This window comes from Drosophila montana, unplaced genomic scaffold (assembly GCF_035044405.1).
Source record: "Drosophila montana isolate Dmon_TW-CO22-7 unplaced genomic scaffold, ASM3504440v1 contig_402_1, whole genome shotgun sequence".
Lineage (NCBI taxonomy): Eukaryota > Metazoa > Arthropoda > Insecta > Diptera > Drosophilidae > Drosophila > Drosophila montana.
The window spans coordinates 6494087-6508494 of NW_026998739.1; the positions used below are offsets into that span (position 1 = coordinate 6494087).

Sequence of the window (14408 nt, forward strand, 5' to 3'; positions counted from 1 at the left end):
TTATAAATGACATATTAATGACATAAATGTATTCGATCGCAGCCAACTTAACTCACGTGCTACAAATAGTTCGTGCTGCCTTGCATTAATATAAATACATAATATGAGGTGCGTAACAAGCAGGTGCTAAACTACAAAGAGATTAGAGTAGACAATGGAAATTTCTAATAATTCGCTGGAATAGAAAATCCACCAAAAATATAGTTTAATATATTCAGAACACTTCTTCAATTGAATAACATTCATTTGGGCATTGAACAAGGGAATTCATCAATGAATGAACAAGGCACGGGATTCAAAATTTAGTAGCGACTAGTATTCAAAGTAATATCACTTTCATTCTAACATATTTAAAAATTTCAAAATGTAGTTCACAATTTTTAACAGGAATCACAGGCTTAATCGCAAGGCTTTAGTTTACAAACCACCACTCTACCCCAGTCCCCGACTGTAATTACTTAGTACTTCTACCTATCCCACTGTTTTTTCAGCGTATGTGTGGTTCTATTACCAAGTTAATACGCAAGCCTTTAAGGCCACATGATCTTATAACGTGGCAAAAATAGAGGTGCGTGCCTAAGCGTTTTATAGCCTTGCGAAGTTGGCTGCGATTATATGTTACGCTCGCGGTGTGGCAGCGCTGAGAGGCTGGTGGCAACGCCGCCACTTACAAATTGCCTGCATATAAAAACAGCACAAAAAACAAGTTGCAAAAGAAAAAAAGAAGAAAAAAAAACTAGCGAAACCATAAAATACTTAATAGCAAGCGCGCGGTCAGTCGCACCTGTACCTGGTCTTAGTTGTTGTTATTTTCTTTCAAATATATACACAACCGCCCACACACACACACACACACACAGGCATACCGTTGCGCCTTTTGTGTAGGCAACACAATATATTTCAAGCATCAACGTGGCAGGTCACGCTTATTGAGCAGCAAGCGAAACCGAAAGCCGCGTTGCAACGCGCGCCTACTTAAAAGCGGCTCAAAAGTGCGAGCTGCCTGGGTAAACGGATTTCTCTTTTTGCCTTTTTTCTATACCCTTGCAAATGGTATTATATGCTTGTCCCGACCTATGACATTTCAAATCCCATGCTGTATACTCATATATATCGTGATCAGTATCATCAGCCATGTTTCTATGCAAACTTGTCATTCAGTTCTTCCGTCATTTTGTTGCTGACAGTACGGCCGGAATGAACATCTATATCATAAAGCTCATATATATTTAACTTTGTTGTTATACAAGACATGCTCTTAACATATATGCGTAAATTCCAATTAATATCGGACCACTTTATAGCTCCCATTGAAACAATCGGACGTTTTTTCTATGCAATACCTTACATTTTTTCAGCAATTCTGAGCTCTACTGAGCTCTGAGCTCTACTGTATCATCCAACTTCCATAGAATTTGTATAAAGTTAATTTCAAATTGTAGAAATAAAACCCGTAGCTTATATATGTCTGCAAGGGTATTTACTCTTCGGCGCACTAAAGAAACACTTCTTTCTGGATTCCATTTTTATTTTTTCCTTTTTTTTTGTATTTTCTAACGCCGCTGGCATGCGGCAAAGTTCTATGAGTTGAATTTGTGGTTTGGCGGCGGCGGTGGTTTTAGTTGATTGTTGTTGGCTTGCGACACAGAGGCGCGGTGCCGGCACAAGCCAGTCATTTAAGGGCAGAGGATCAAGCCAGCACACACACACACACACGCACAAATGCGTTGAAAATGTTTGTGTATATACAATATATAGTTGATATATAGGCAACCTTTTGCACACTTTTTTGAGGACGAAGTTTACACAGACCCCTGGCATATGATTTTGTGAACCTTTTTTTTCACAGTTTCTTTTTTTCGACGTATTTGCTGTCTAGTTTATGCGCGTGTCTGTCAATTTGACAGTGGTATTGGTCTATTTGAAATTTGACTAAAAACGTTGCCTAGTAAAGTGGGCAGCTGCATAACCAAGCTGGCGGCTGCTGTTTAAAGTATGGCCCAAAAGAGTTGCCTAGTTAAGTGCGCAAACAAGTCGGCAGCACCAAACTAGAAAATGTTCATTTCGCCGACGTTTTCAAATTTAAAATTAAAAAAAAAAAAATGCTGTTGCCTAGTCTTAAGCGTCTGTAATTGTTCTTTCTGTTGCTGCGGTTGCTGTTGCTGCTGCTGCTGTTGTTGTTTTGTATTAGCGCAGCCGACGGTAAAACTTTCAACACCCAGCCACCCACACAGACAAGCTGCTCGCACACACCCAACCTCCCGCCCCCTACCCCAGCGATGACGACCCGAAATCCCAAAACGAACAAGCGACACGCGCCCAAGCGCCGAGCTTGCCACGGCAAAAGCACAGAGCATGTCGACGACAGACGCCGCTGCCAGGGCCAACATTAGCATTGAAGTGTGCAAACGACGCCACCCACAGACACACAAATAAATATACACACACAGTTTCAAAGAGCAGGGCAGTCAGCCGTCGCCGCCATGCCACACCATGGCACGCCATGCGGCAGTTGGAGCACTCACGCAAATTTCAATTTTTTTCACACCAATGGCTCTTGCTTGCCCTCTGCCTTTGCCACATTGCGGTTGTGTGTCTACCCGACAAATTGGTCGCAAGTGATTTTGATGTGATTACCCAAATTTTGCATCCCTTAGCCCGATGGCGTCTTGCAAAAGCAAACTCTGTCATTTTGTAGCACTGCTGCAGCAACTTTTTTTGCTTTTCTTATCGATATCAATCGATATTATTTTAATTAGTTTCGTTTTGTTGCTTTTCTCAGCGCGCCAAAACTGAGTGCGCATTTACAGTTATTCTCACTCACTCTTTCTTCCACTGCTTTAGTTTTTGCGTTATTTAATTATTGCGAATTTCTATCGTTTCCTTAGAATATCGTATTTTTGTTATTGTTTTACGAATTGGTTTCATTTGTGGGTTGTGTTTTGCCGCCATGCTGCCTGTTTTCGAAGCACGCGCCACGACAGAACCGCACACAGGCATACTTATAACGACACGACCCGCACATACATACATATATGCACACACACACACGCACACACACATATCCCAACGAGCCAAAACACACACAAGCACAGGCACAAGCACACAAACGTATTGCAAACGTGCTTTTACTCACACCGTGTGGCGCACTTCCTTTGATTTAGTCATTTTTCTCTCTTTAGCCGACAACCAACAAGCCATGTGGCTCCTCTGCCTGTGCCAGTGCCAGTGCCAGTGCCAGGGACCGCACGTCGCTAGCTGCCAGTCGCCAGCCGCCCAGTTGGCAGTGTGCGCACTTCCGACGATTTTGCTCGGTGTGTGTGTGGAGAAGGTTGCCCCAACGGTCCTGGGCTGTTATTTTTTTGCTGTTTGATTTTCATTTCTGTTTTGCTACCAATACCTTTTGGCCACTTTTGTTATTGTTGTTTTTGCTGGTTGCCGTTGAAGTATTACTTTGCAGCTGCCACATTGCGGTAGCGCGATCTTTTCACAACTAACCATAATATTTTCATGCATTCTCTTTTGCATCACTTATTTCTTTGATATCGTTACGATTGAACCAAATTGCACAGCTGTTAATATCGATACATTTTGCCAAATGTTATCGAAAAGATCAGCATCGATACTGATGGACTTCAGCAGCGCATATGCCATTGTCGCCTAGGCCGCATATGCGACTTATAAAACTGAATACCCAAGTTGCATGCTCAAACACACAGACACACATTTATATATAAAACGTTTGGACACTGGAGGGACACCAGCGGGTCTGGGGACTTGGTGTGAGCAGTCAAGTCGTGCAGCAACATGAGCACGGGTAGCATCAGCATCAGAAGCGGCAACATCAGCGACAGCGACAGCTTTGTTGCTGTAGCTTAGTATGGGGCTCTGGCTGCTCCGGTTGCCCGTCCTGGGACTCGGTGTGGCTATAAACGATTTATGTGTATGCTTGTGAAGGCCAAGCGCCACATGATTTCATTCCACGCCCACGCTCACACCCACAACCCAACCCGCCCACAATCAACGGCGGCATTCAAGTCATCGTTCAGTTCAGTTCAGTAATTTTACAGACTGCGGCATCAGCTGCCAACGCACAGAAGCCAAGAGGAAGGCTGACTGGCTGCCTCACTTCTATGTGAAATGTGGGCGGACGGATGTCATTGTGTATGTGTGTGTGTGTGCTTTACAGTTGCTGATTGCATCTGTAAAAGTGCATGTCGCTAAGGGCTGACAGTTCGACAGTTTGTCATTGCACAAGGCGAGCGTCTAGACAAAACAGCAAGCGGGCAATGCTAATTAACAATTTAGCTTAGACCAACAAACGCTGTTGGCAATGCGCAACAATAGCTGCTAATCAAGCAAAAGTAATGCCAACTAACGATTCTTTCTTACTAATGGCGTGGTTGTGCGAAATGTAGCATACTTTTTGGGTGATACATTTCTAAGTACACTGAATGCGATCAGATTGCAGAGGTTTTTTTGTGGAATTCAAATATAAATCATAGAAATATATTTACGATAATTGGGAAATCATTGTGTTTGCACTGAAAATAATCACTCTGAGAGTACGGGTACGGGTAAAAGGTTGCCATGAAAATTGGCCAGCTAAAATCCGTGCTAGAAAGCTATTCATTATATATACATATATGCTGGCAACACACATTGATCGAAATCTACAGATTTAAAAGCATATCTGCAATTTGTGCCTTTTGTCAACGAACTCTGTCGCCGTCGCTGTCGCTCTGATAGCTGTCCAAAGCAACGCCCATCCTTTTGCCCACATCGATGTCGTATTTATCTAATAGTCCCTGCTGCTGTCAGAATGGTCTACGTCTGGTGTTGATGCCCCATGCTACAGGAATTGCTGTCGCCTGGCTTATTATTTGCCACGACTGCTGTGGCGCTAAAGTTTCGCCTCGTTGGTGTTATGATTTCAATGTGGGTTGCCGAACGGCACGACGACCCACGACCCCCGACCCCAAACCCACAATCGCAACCGTCATCGTCAGCATCTCCGCACACACACACACTCACACACACACAAACACCCATACACATGCGCACACCCACCCCGCCCACGCTCACACCAGCCCGCAGGCCACAACCATAGCTAACTCGCTGGCTGGCCTGACGGCGTTTGCTCAGGCCACCCAATAGACAACATTTTTGCATAGTTAGGACAAAGCTACAAAGTATTTTAAATTTGATTCCTCAGTTGATTCGAAATATTTTGATTTTTTTATATGGCCTTTCTAGGGCATTGCGGGATTTATATCTAATTTGTGAGGTATTTTTAGAGTATGTTAATATTCCTTTTTAAATAAAATACTACTTAAGAATCTCCTATTTCTGCATTCTGGGCAGTTGTTTTTTTATCATTATTCTGATTTTTATGTTTTAATTATTTCCATAAAACCACAATAGTTTTAAGATATAACTTGATCCTTATATTTGACCATTATTGTGCCATATCATTTTTCAATCTCTTATCAACTCATATATGCCATATATTAGTTGTTAATTATAAATATTTCGTGCCACTTACCATGTTTTTTTATATACATCTGAAACAGATAGACATTTAAATATTTGCAAATATTTTAAATGATAATACTTTTATTAAAAACCCAATCATATTCTTATAGAAAACTATTGGAAAAAAATGTTTGCTGGCATATTTTATTTGTGCCTAAACGAATTGATTTGTACGCTAGGGTGTGTGTGCGTGTGCCTGAGGATTTGTCAGAGTGTGTGTGCTTGTGTGTGTGTGTGTTTGTGTGAGGGGCGCGCGTACGTGCGAACTTTCTGTGCTCGCCAAAGCCAGACATGGTCACGCCGTCTGTCCGACTGTCGGTGGCGGCACGTCGACTGGCTGACATTTGCCGCATTTGCCAACGCCCAGCCGCCCACAACTGGCAACATGCCGCCGCCGTCGTCGTTAAAGCTTGGCTGCCGTTGTGTGAGTTCGTGTGTCTGCCTGTGTGTGTGTGTGCGAATGTATTTGAGTGTATGTGTGTGTGTGTGTGTGTGTAGCAACCATTACCACAACCACCATTAACGTGCCAGGCAGTCAGCCAGGCGTTGCTGTTGCCGCCGTTGCCACTGTTGTTGCTGTTGCTTGTTCTTGTTTTTATTGTTGGTTGACTCCAATCTGCTTTGGTTGCTGCGCCACACGACGATGGCGATGGCGATGGCGATGGCTGTGGCGAGCGCCAGCCCAAGAGCCATTCAGTCGGCAAATTTTGTACGAGCTATGCGCACCACGGCGGGCGTCATAAGCGACGGCAGCCAAGTAAAAACGAAAAGTCGAAGTACGTTTCACCGTTACGCTTACCGTTAGCTTCTGTTCGTTCAATTCTGTTCTGTTCAGTTGAGTCGAGTTCTGTGCAGTTCGTTTCGGATTTTAGTACTCGGTTAATGCTCGGCCAGTGCGGACGTCTCGTCTAGCAACAAATTATTTAGCGACAGTTTTTCCTGTCTCAAAGCCGTTCTAACGAAAAGACGTAACTTTGATCGGTTCGGATTTAATCTTTGGCGCTTACAACCTACGGCAAACTGTAGAATTTAGTTAACAAATAATCAGAATTTAATTGTTAAAAATTTACGCGTGTGTGTGGAATTCATTAAGAGTTCGGCAAAAATGACAAAATGACAGCAAAACGTGATAAGGATTACAATAAAAATAAATCAACAGCGGGTAAAAAATATTATTTCTATGTCAAGTTTAAATTAAAAAAAATATGTATATTTAAAAAAATTAGATAATTAATTGTTAAAGAAACAACGTTAATCGAACAAAAGTTACGGTATAGATGCGCGGAAAATGTCGGCCCTATAAGCTAACTTTCAGAATGTGAATTTCATTATATTTATTTGAAAAATCGAAAACACGATTTCCTACAAGAATTATATAGAAAAGAATAACAGGAGTTTATAACAAGTTTCCCGAAGAGTCGGGCATTAAAAAGAATTCTACATTTAAGAAGAACAAGAAACCTTTTAAAAAAATTTTAGCTACACGTCTTAATAATAATGGGAGTGGAACATTTTAAATGGGTCCTGGAAACAGAAAAAAAGTCCTACATCATTATTCTCGACTAACTTTTTTATATTAGAAAACTTATTTTTAAGAAAAAATGTATTTATAATAAAAACCATTTAAATTTGGAAAATGGAAAATCCCAAACCAAAAACTGAATATCGTAAAACTTGAAATTGGCTATACCCGAAATATTCGATATATTGTAGCATACTTTTATAAAACTGAAGACAAAACTTAGTTAGGAAAAAAGAATTAATTCATTATTAGAATCGGAAATGCATAAAAATGTATTTCTAAAATTATTATTTCCAGACAATTTTGAACTATGTTTTTGAAAGTTTTAAATTAAAAACCTCAAGAAACAGCCCTATAGAAAGAAATCTCTAAAGTAAGAATATTTTAAGTTCATTCTTTTTTTATATAAATATATTTTATATTCAGAAATTATAGATATTGAAAATTAGAAAAGCCAGCACTTAAACCGAAGCGATCTAATTTGTGGCCGATTATTCAATTATCTAAATTATTAACTATTAAAATGTATTTTAAATTAAAGACTTACCTTATAATTTAATTTGCAGGCCTCGGATTCTCCGCCTCCAGCTCAACCAATGGCAGCGGCATCAAATCGATTGGTCTGGTGAGCTCCTCACAAAATGTAACCTCGTCGCAGGACATTAGCAAACGTACCAATAAACCACTAATGGAGAAGCGCAGACGTGCCCGCATTAATCAAAGTCTGGCCATACTCAAGGCCCTTATTTTGGAGTCGACCAAGCATCAGAATGCCAAAAATGGTGACGGTCAGGCGAAGCATACGAAATTGGAGAAGGCCGACATACTGGAGCTTACAGTCCGTCATTTTCAACGGCATCGCAATCTGGATGATCCAAGTAGGTAGCTTCTAGCTTTTGTTTGCCCCGCTCCGTTCGTTGCCCAAAACTGAAGCCTAACTATCTTTCCTGCACAGCAGCTGTGAATAAATATCGCGCGGGATACACCGATTGCGCACGGGAAGTGGCACGGTATTTGGCCACGCCGGAGCCGCCGCCAATGGGCAATATGCCGACGCTGGCGGAGCCGGGCTCCAAGGCGCGTCTGCTACGGCATCTGGATCAATGCATAGCCGAGATCGATGTTGAGATATGCCCGCACACAACGACAGCCGCCAATTTTGCGGAGAGTCCGAACAGCAGCAGCAGGACCTGTTTCGATATTAAGAAAACCCCAGCGCCGACCGAGGAGCACTCGCTGGACTACAGCAGTCAGGACTCCAATCCGCTCGACTACAGCAAGGGTCTAAAGCTGGGCGAGACGCCGTTGCTCGTCGTCGGCGATCAGCGTGCAACGCTGGCGCCGCAGCAGGATGAGAACAATAATCGCGGTCAGTTGGCGCCGCCAGCCCAAAACCAGCTCCCAACCCAACAGCAACAACAACAACAACAGCTGCAGCAGCAGCAACAGTCGCCGCCAAGCGGTGCAGTCATCGAGCTGGGCTATGAGCACGATGCCAACAAAGTCGTCTGCGTCAATGTGCTGGAACAGTACAAGCAGCAGCTGAAGGCCCAGTCCCAGGCTGAGGGCGTTCCCACCAATGGGGGCGTCCTGGTGCTTCCTCCGCACTATGTGCAGCTGGCGGCTGCCTTGGGCCTGAGCGCCCAGCCTATGGTAGATCCGATTGCCACGCGCACGGATTTCGAGCGTCTGATTGAATTGCAGCGCATGCAGCCGCATCTGGCCGGCAAGCTGAGTCCCAATTTTGCGGGCAGCCTGGAGGCGGCGCATGTGGCCGCCGCTGCGGCTGCTGCCTATGCCAATAGCATGGCCAACAATACCAACGTGGCAGCGGCAGCCATGCTCAATGAACGACCCGCCTCGGTGGCCTCCTCCTCGGCGGCATCGGCATCGGTCAGTTCGGGCGTCTCTGAGCTTAAGTCGGCGCCGGCCACGCAGCAATCCTCGCCGCGCTCGGAGAGCGGCATCGGTTCCAACGAGAACGAAACGCTTGATGCCAGTCCGCAAACGAGCAGCGCGGCCAGGCAGGCGTTGCGGCTGCGCCAAGAGGAGGAGTACCGGGCACAACAGGTTGGCGGCCAGCAGGTCATCGATGAGAGCATGTGGCGGCCCTGGTAGAACACAGCGGCCTTGTACAGTATCGATGGTATAGCTTTTACTAACTGTGTATATATATATTCATTTATATAGGTATCAGGGCTCCAAACCAATTTTTACAATATTCACGAAACCTCAAACGATATTTCTTAATTTCATTTCATTTCTCTTTAAATATGTGAAATAAACATACATAGGACTACAAAGATTATGTGAATATGATCAGAAGCAAGGATGGGTGATTTTATTTTTGGTTTTGCAGCCTTGATAAATATATAAATATATATATATGCGTATATGTATGTAGACTGCGCAAATTTGTTGCTTTGTTATGAAAAATACGACGTTTTCTTTTCGCTCCTAACTAAAAGCCACAAAGTTTAGAAGAAGTAAAAAAAACAAAAAAAAAAACAACACCCTATTGTTAAGCTCCTGCTCGTATATGGAAATTCTTGCACGAGATGCGAATTTTTAAATGCATTTTTCACGTGTGCCAATGCTAAAAAAGACTCTTAAAAATAAAAAAAAAAATAAAAATAAAACGAAAAAAAAACCTAAAACTACACGATCGTAATTGTATAATTCCAGAACTATTTATGTTTTGTCCAAATACCTTGCGTAAAATGTATCAAATACTGAAATTAAAACTACAATAATGTTAAAACTATAACGAGAAACTATTCGTTTGTTTTGTTTTGAATATATGGGCTTGGATTAGCCTAAGGCAGTGTCATTTGACGGGTGTCGGAAGGTGGATGATTCCAAAATTCAGATTCTACTTTAAATTGTGTCAAATACATGTCGTTTACACGGACGGACAGCCTGGGGGATATAGGTATAATATAAAAACAGAAATATATAGTTGAAATCATTCTCTATAGAAAGTAATACACTCTTTAAACCCGTTTTTCTAGGCCTTAATGCCACCCAATCGATCTCTCTCGATCACATCCCGTACCGTATCTTAACTTATATACAGTTTTATTTTCGAAAGGTACACCATGTATATATATATGTATAGATTTTTGGAAATAAGATAGACTTGATAATCGTTTACAAATCGCGAATAAATAAGGGTTATATAAATATGCATATATACGTACGCTAAAAACGAGAACAAATATTGCGTTTAAAGAACATTCAACTTACGAAACAGCCAAAACTACTTTGATTTCATGGTAGTTAGGGATTTGCGGGGCGCTGATTGTCGCTGGCGCGCCAGGAATGTTTGCCCCGAGCCCATTAATAGGGCCAGTTTCGAGTCAACAGCATCGCGTTGAGCATTAACTCCGAGTCTATAGAAAGCGCTGGCCATTAACTGCTCCTCCATGCCGCTCATTTTGGTTTTCGATTCCTCCTCAATGACATCGACGCTCTTTTCCAAATTGTTTGCCTCCATAACTGCAAGTTGAGGGAATATTTAATAGCACATTTAAACATTTATGCATTCAAATGATTTAAACAAACCACTGGCTATGCGCGGATCGATATTTTTGATAACTTCCTTGGCTCTTTCGATGCATTTGCGGTACTTGACTTCGTAGGCCATTAATTCCTGTTCCCGCGTGGCCAAAGTTGACTCCAGCTGTGTTATTTTGCACTGCATTGTTGAGTTTTGAGTGGCTGATTCCTCAATTTGAAGTGCTGCACAAAATTACACAAACAATTAATTTTATATTATATGTTAATCAAATATTTGAGGCTTACTTTTTTGATCATTAAGCTCCATTAGCTGCTTGATTTGTTTGCTGAATTCATTTCTGTGGCATAGAAAATATTAGATTTTATTTGAAGCTCATTCAAAAATATAGTTAGAGTACTCACTCCTTTAGTATAGGATCATCGCTTTGCGAGGCATGCGATAGGGAGAGTATCCGCTCGTTGGCGGTCTTTAATTGTTCACGGAAATGTTCGCAGCGTTTATTTGCATCGTCCAGCAGTTGCTGTAATTAAAAATAAATATTTTTAATTTATGAAAATAAGAAACTTATTCAAACAATTAAAATATACTTTCTGTATAAAGAAAAACAAAGTAGCTTTCATTGAAAAACTCTTTTAGGTGTCGACTTTTTCTAAGATTTGGGTTTTATATAAAAATCATTATTAAACTGATTGCTATCACGATTGGACACGACAATATCGAAAAACAAATAAGTTGTTTCAACAAGAACTTAATTTCCGACCGATTATTCCTAAGGCAGTTATGTGTTCTAATTCGGCCCGTTCCGGAATATGTAGAGCCTGCAGCAAAATAACAAGCCTAAGCAAAGCTCATGGCGATAGCATTCAAACTGAGAGACAAGATGGGCAAACATGACCATAACAACTCGGCTGTTGATGCGGATCACTAGTTCATATAACTTAGTGTCGGAGTTGTTATCTTTGATAGCTTACAATTATCCTTACGCAAAATTACTGTTGACTTACCGCCAAAGCTGTTTGGCCACCTTGACCCTCGCGTAGGGCTTTGTTCTCCGCCTCCAGACGCTGCATTTTGTCCATCATAGCTGGCGGCTGTAGTTCCCGCGACATTGTTGTGCCGGTCAAGCTGCCAGAATTCGTAGACAACTGGCCGCATTTCAGCTCATCGAAGGCCTCGCGCAGATTGTCGCGCTCCTTGAGCAAATTATCCTTTTCGCGTTGCAGCGCCAACGTCTTGCTCTCCAAGTTCTTGTTGTCAAACTCAAGCTTGACATTTTTGCTGCTCTCATTGTCCAGTTGGGTGTGCAGATCTTGTATCTCCTTTTTGAAGAGCTCAACTTGTCCCTTTGTGTTGGCATAACGTTTGGCATCCTCTTCGAACTGTGCATTCTGCTGCACATAGTCAGCGCTGCGCTCCTCAAGCATTTTGACGTGTTTCTTAAGATCATTGTACTCCTCAAGCTTCTTCTTGTAGGTTTCAAGCTGGGCCTCGCATACCTTCAGCTTATCTGTGGATTCACGCAGCACATCTACCTCATCCTTTAGAGCGGTCAGCTCTGCGGTGCTTTTCTGTGAAAAGTAATAAAACATAAATTTGTGCTATGACTGAAGGTTTTGGCACCCACCATTAGCTCATCTATGCGCTGCTGCATGTGCAACAAGTCCGTCTCCTGCTGCTGTGCCTTAATTTTCAAGTCCTCACGAGCGCCCTCCGACTGCAACAGCTCCTCCTTAACCAATTCTAGTTGACGTCTAAAAAAAGTCAGATTAATTATAATTTCTATAATTAGCTTGAAATTATTTTAGTGCCCACCTTAGCTCATTATAACGCACGGACCCGGCCTGTATGGGGCCCAGTGAGACGCCATCGTCGCCAATTGTGTTGTGTTCCAGCCGTGCGAATTCCTGCTGTAATTTTTGCAGCTCCTGCTGTAAATTGGTTTTCTCGTCGATAAGCAGCAGCATTTTCTTTTCAGTTTCAAAACACTTTTGGGCCATGGCATCGCGCTCCTCCAGTGCCTTTGCATTGCCGTCGAGCATGCCGCTCAAGGAGTTGCGCGACAACGAGCTGACCACGCCGCCTTCTGTGGTCTGGCGTGTCGAGGATTCAAGCTCTTGAAGTGCACGCATTATGTTCGCCTGCAGCTCCTCCTCCAGGCACATAATCTCGCATATATATGACTGCTTCTTGGCGCAGTTAACAGCACAGCCGAGGACCAGCTGCAGCAGGCGCTCCAATTCACTCAGATCGCACTTCTCAGCTATGGCCTGCACATCCGGTTTCACAAAATCGTGCTGCAGCGTATAATTTAACACATCACTGTAGTATTCGTAGACGCCCTCGACCACTTTTTTCAAATTACTCATACGCAAACGCCAATTACTTCCAACAGCGCTTGATTTAATTTTCGACAGCCACGAATTGGTAAATGATTCTGGTGCAAATTGATTTAATGCCTGCGCTAGAGCAACGCCATCGGCCAGCTCCTCGGCATTTGCATGCGGCGCATTTAGATTGAGCGTTTTGAACCACTCTAATAGACTATAATACATTCCGTTCTGTGTGGACATCGTACGGTTTGAAAATGATATGAGAAAACCAAACAGCGAAAAGTAGAAATTTTTCACAGAAAAAATAACACAGCTGTTGCAGCGTAAACAAAACAGCTGCACTGACGATTAAACGATTAATCATAAAAACATACCAATATGTTATCGAGCAATCGATAAATCAGTGAGCGGAATTCCAACAGGTATCTTACAGTTAAATTTTTATAAAATTCGTTATTAACTTAGTATTAAATTTAAAATAAGCCTACTATTTACATATGTGATGCATCTGTCATTGAAATTTATTATTGCTCTAATTATTTGTAACATTAAAATCAATAGCAAGTTTTGTACCGTTGCCGCTATTTATGCATTGTTCCACCCATTTAAGTTTATCATCATGCTCCTTTATTTTATCTATCGGTGTCCAGCTTAAATCATATTCGAGTCTATAGCTGCCCTTATACGTTTGGTCCACAGAATGATTCCATTCCTGCAAAAAATTCTATAAGTATATGCAATTTTTTGAATGGAAAATAGCAAATACTTCTGGTGACAGCATGCTAAAATAGTTCTGGCCAGTGGCTCTTTGGTAAAGATGATAGATATGGCCAGGTTTCTTGGCGAAATTGCAAGCAGCGCTGTGTAGTGTTCGACTCTCATTGGACTCCTTGAGTATATTCATAGCTTGTGCTTGCAGCATTTTTATCTAAACGAAAATTAACAGAGTTACGCACAGATCGTTTGTTATGCAGAATGAGGCTTACCTGGTCCAGTATAACAACCAATTTCTGGCTGGTGCTGTGCTTCAGATGCTTATCCGCCGTTTGTATTTGCTGCGCTAGATTAATTATATCACTTTCATCGTGGTGCGAGACACGCATAGGATCCAATTGAAATTGGGGGTTACGCTCCACCAATTGAGCTGCGTTTGATAACAAGATTATGTCTTAAAAATGTTTACAACTATTCTTATCTACGCAGATGTACATACATACATACATGTTTACAAACATATGTACAAACTACACGCAAGCCTATTTATATCTATTGAAATCGCTCCTTTACATACCTTTCTTGACTGCTGATTCATAAGTTAATTGTCCGTCCATTGTAGAACTCCTTTTCATTACACGTGCATTGATAAAGTTTATAAATTAATAATTCGCAGACCAAAAATAGGACGTGTTTACTACGAAATTTACACAAACAAATATGCATGTGTTTGATGCGATATCTATCGATACCAATGTTGCTGTAATCGATTATTGCTACGCGCCCG

At 42.1% G+C, this 14408-nt stretch overlaps 3 protein-coding genes across 4 annotated transcripts; 1 reads left to right on the top strand and 2 right to left on the bottom strand.

Annotated features, from left to right (window-relative positions):
- Positions 1 to 6412: 6412 nt before the first annotated feature.
- Sidpn (similar to Deadpan) lies at positions 6413 to 9675 on the top strand. 2 transcript variants are annotated; one of them, XM_064697711.1, is made up of 3 exons: positions 6413 to 6697; positions 7624 to 7935; positions 8013 to 9675. In XM_064697711.1, exons 1-3 carry the CDS (start codon positions 6649 to 6651, stop codon positions 9173 to 9175), a joined length of 1524 nt encoding a protein of 507 aa, XP_064553781.1. In that variant the 5' UTR covers positions 6413 to 6648; the 3' UTR covers positions 9176 to 9675. The 2 variants fall into 2 exon arrangements, with proteins under 2 accessions (XP_064553781.1, XP_064553782.1); XM_064697712.1 differs by having other exon boundaries at positions 8016 to 9674.
- Positions 9676 to 10118: 443 nt separating this feature from the next.
- hook lies at positions 10119 to 13204 on the bottom strand. The gene is made up of 7 exons (XM_064697709.1): positions 12390 to 13204; positions 12202 to 12328; positions 11582 to 12145; positions 10979 to 11097; positions 10862 to 10914; positions 10622 to 10798; positions 10119 to 10555 (listed from the first exon to the last, which is right to left on the bottom strand). The coding sequence occupies exons 1-7, from the start codon at positions 13145 to 13147 to the stop codon at positions 10317 to 10319; spliced, it is 2037 nt and encodes a 678-aa protein (XP_064553779.1). The 5' UTR covers positions 13148 to 13204; the 3' UTR covers positions 10119 to 10316.
- A 209-nt stretch (positions 13205 to 13413) lies between these two features.
- Positions 13414 to 14342, bottom strand: LOC135439087 (uncharacterized protein C1orf50 homolog). Its single transcript, XM_064697713.1, has 4 exons — positions 14199 to 14342; positions 13894 to 14051; positions 13674 to 13835; positions 13414 to 13619 (listed from the first exon to the last, which is right to left on the bottom strand). Exons 1-4 carry the CDS (start codon positions 14254 to 14256, stop codon positions 13440 to 13442), a joined length of 558 nt encoding a protein of 185 aa, XP_064553783.1. The 5' UTR covers positions 14257 to 14342; the 3' UTR covers positions 13414 to 13439.
- Between the last annotated feature and the right edge of the window lie 66 nt (positions 14343 to 14408).

Excerpts from the sequence above, each read along its gene's own strand:
- LOC135439087 (XM_064697713.1), bottom strand. The coding sequence starts at position 14,256 with ATGAAAAGGAGTTCTACAATGGACGGACAATTAACTTATGAATCAGCA. Across the intron at positions 14,052-14,198 it reads TGAATCAGCAGTCAAGAAAG|CTCAATTGGTGGAGCGTAAC; the intron begins GTATGTAAAGGA and ends TATCAAACGCAG. Across the intron at positions 13,620-13,673 it reads TTAGCATGCTGTCACCAGAA|GAATGGAATCATTCTGTGGA; the intron begins GTATTTGCTATT and ends AATTTTTTGCAG.
- hook (XM_064697709.1), bottom strand. The coding sequence starts at position 13,147 with ATGTCCACACAGAACGGAATGTATTATAGTCTATTAGAGTGGTTCAAA. Across the intron at positions 10,915-10,978 it reads GATGATCCTATACTAAAGGA|AAATGAATTCAGCAAACAAA; the intron begins GTGAGTACTCTA and ends TCTATGCCACAG. Across the intron at positions 10,556-10,621 it reads CGATCCGCGCATAGCCAGTG|TTATGGAGGCAAACAATTTG; the intron begins GTTTGTTTAAAT and ends CTCAACTTGCAG.
- Sidpn (XM_064697711.1), top strand. The coding sequence starts at position 6,649 with ATGACAGCAAAACGTGATAAGGATTACAATAAAAATAAATCAACAGCG. Across the intron at positions 6,698-7,623 it reads TAAAAATAAATCAACAGCGG|GCCTCGGATTCTCCGCCTCC; the intron begins GTAAAAAATATT and ends TTTAATTTGCAG. Across the intron at positions 7,936-8,012 it reads TCGCAATCTGGATGATCCAA|CAGCTGTGAATAAATATCGC; the intron begins GTAGGTAGCTTC and ends TTTCCTGCACAG.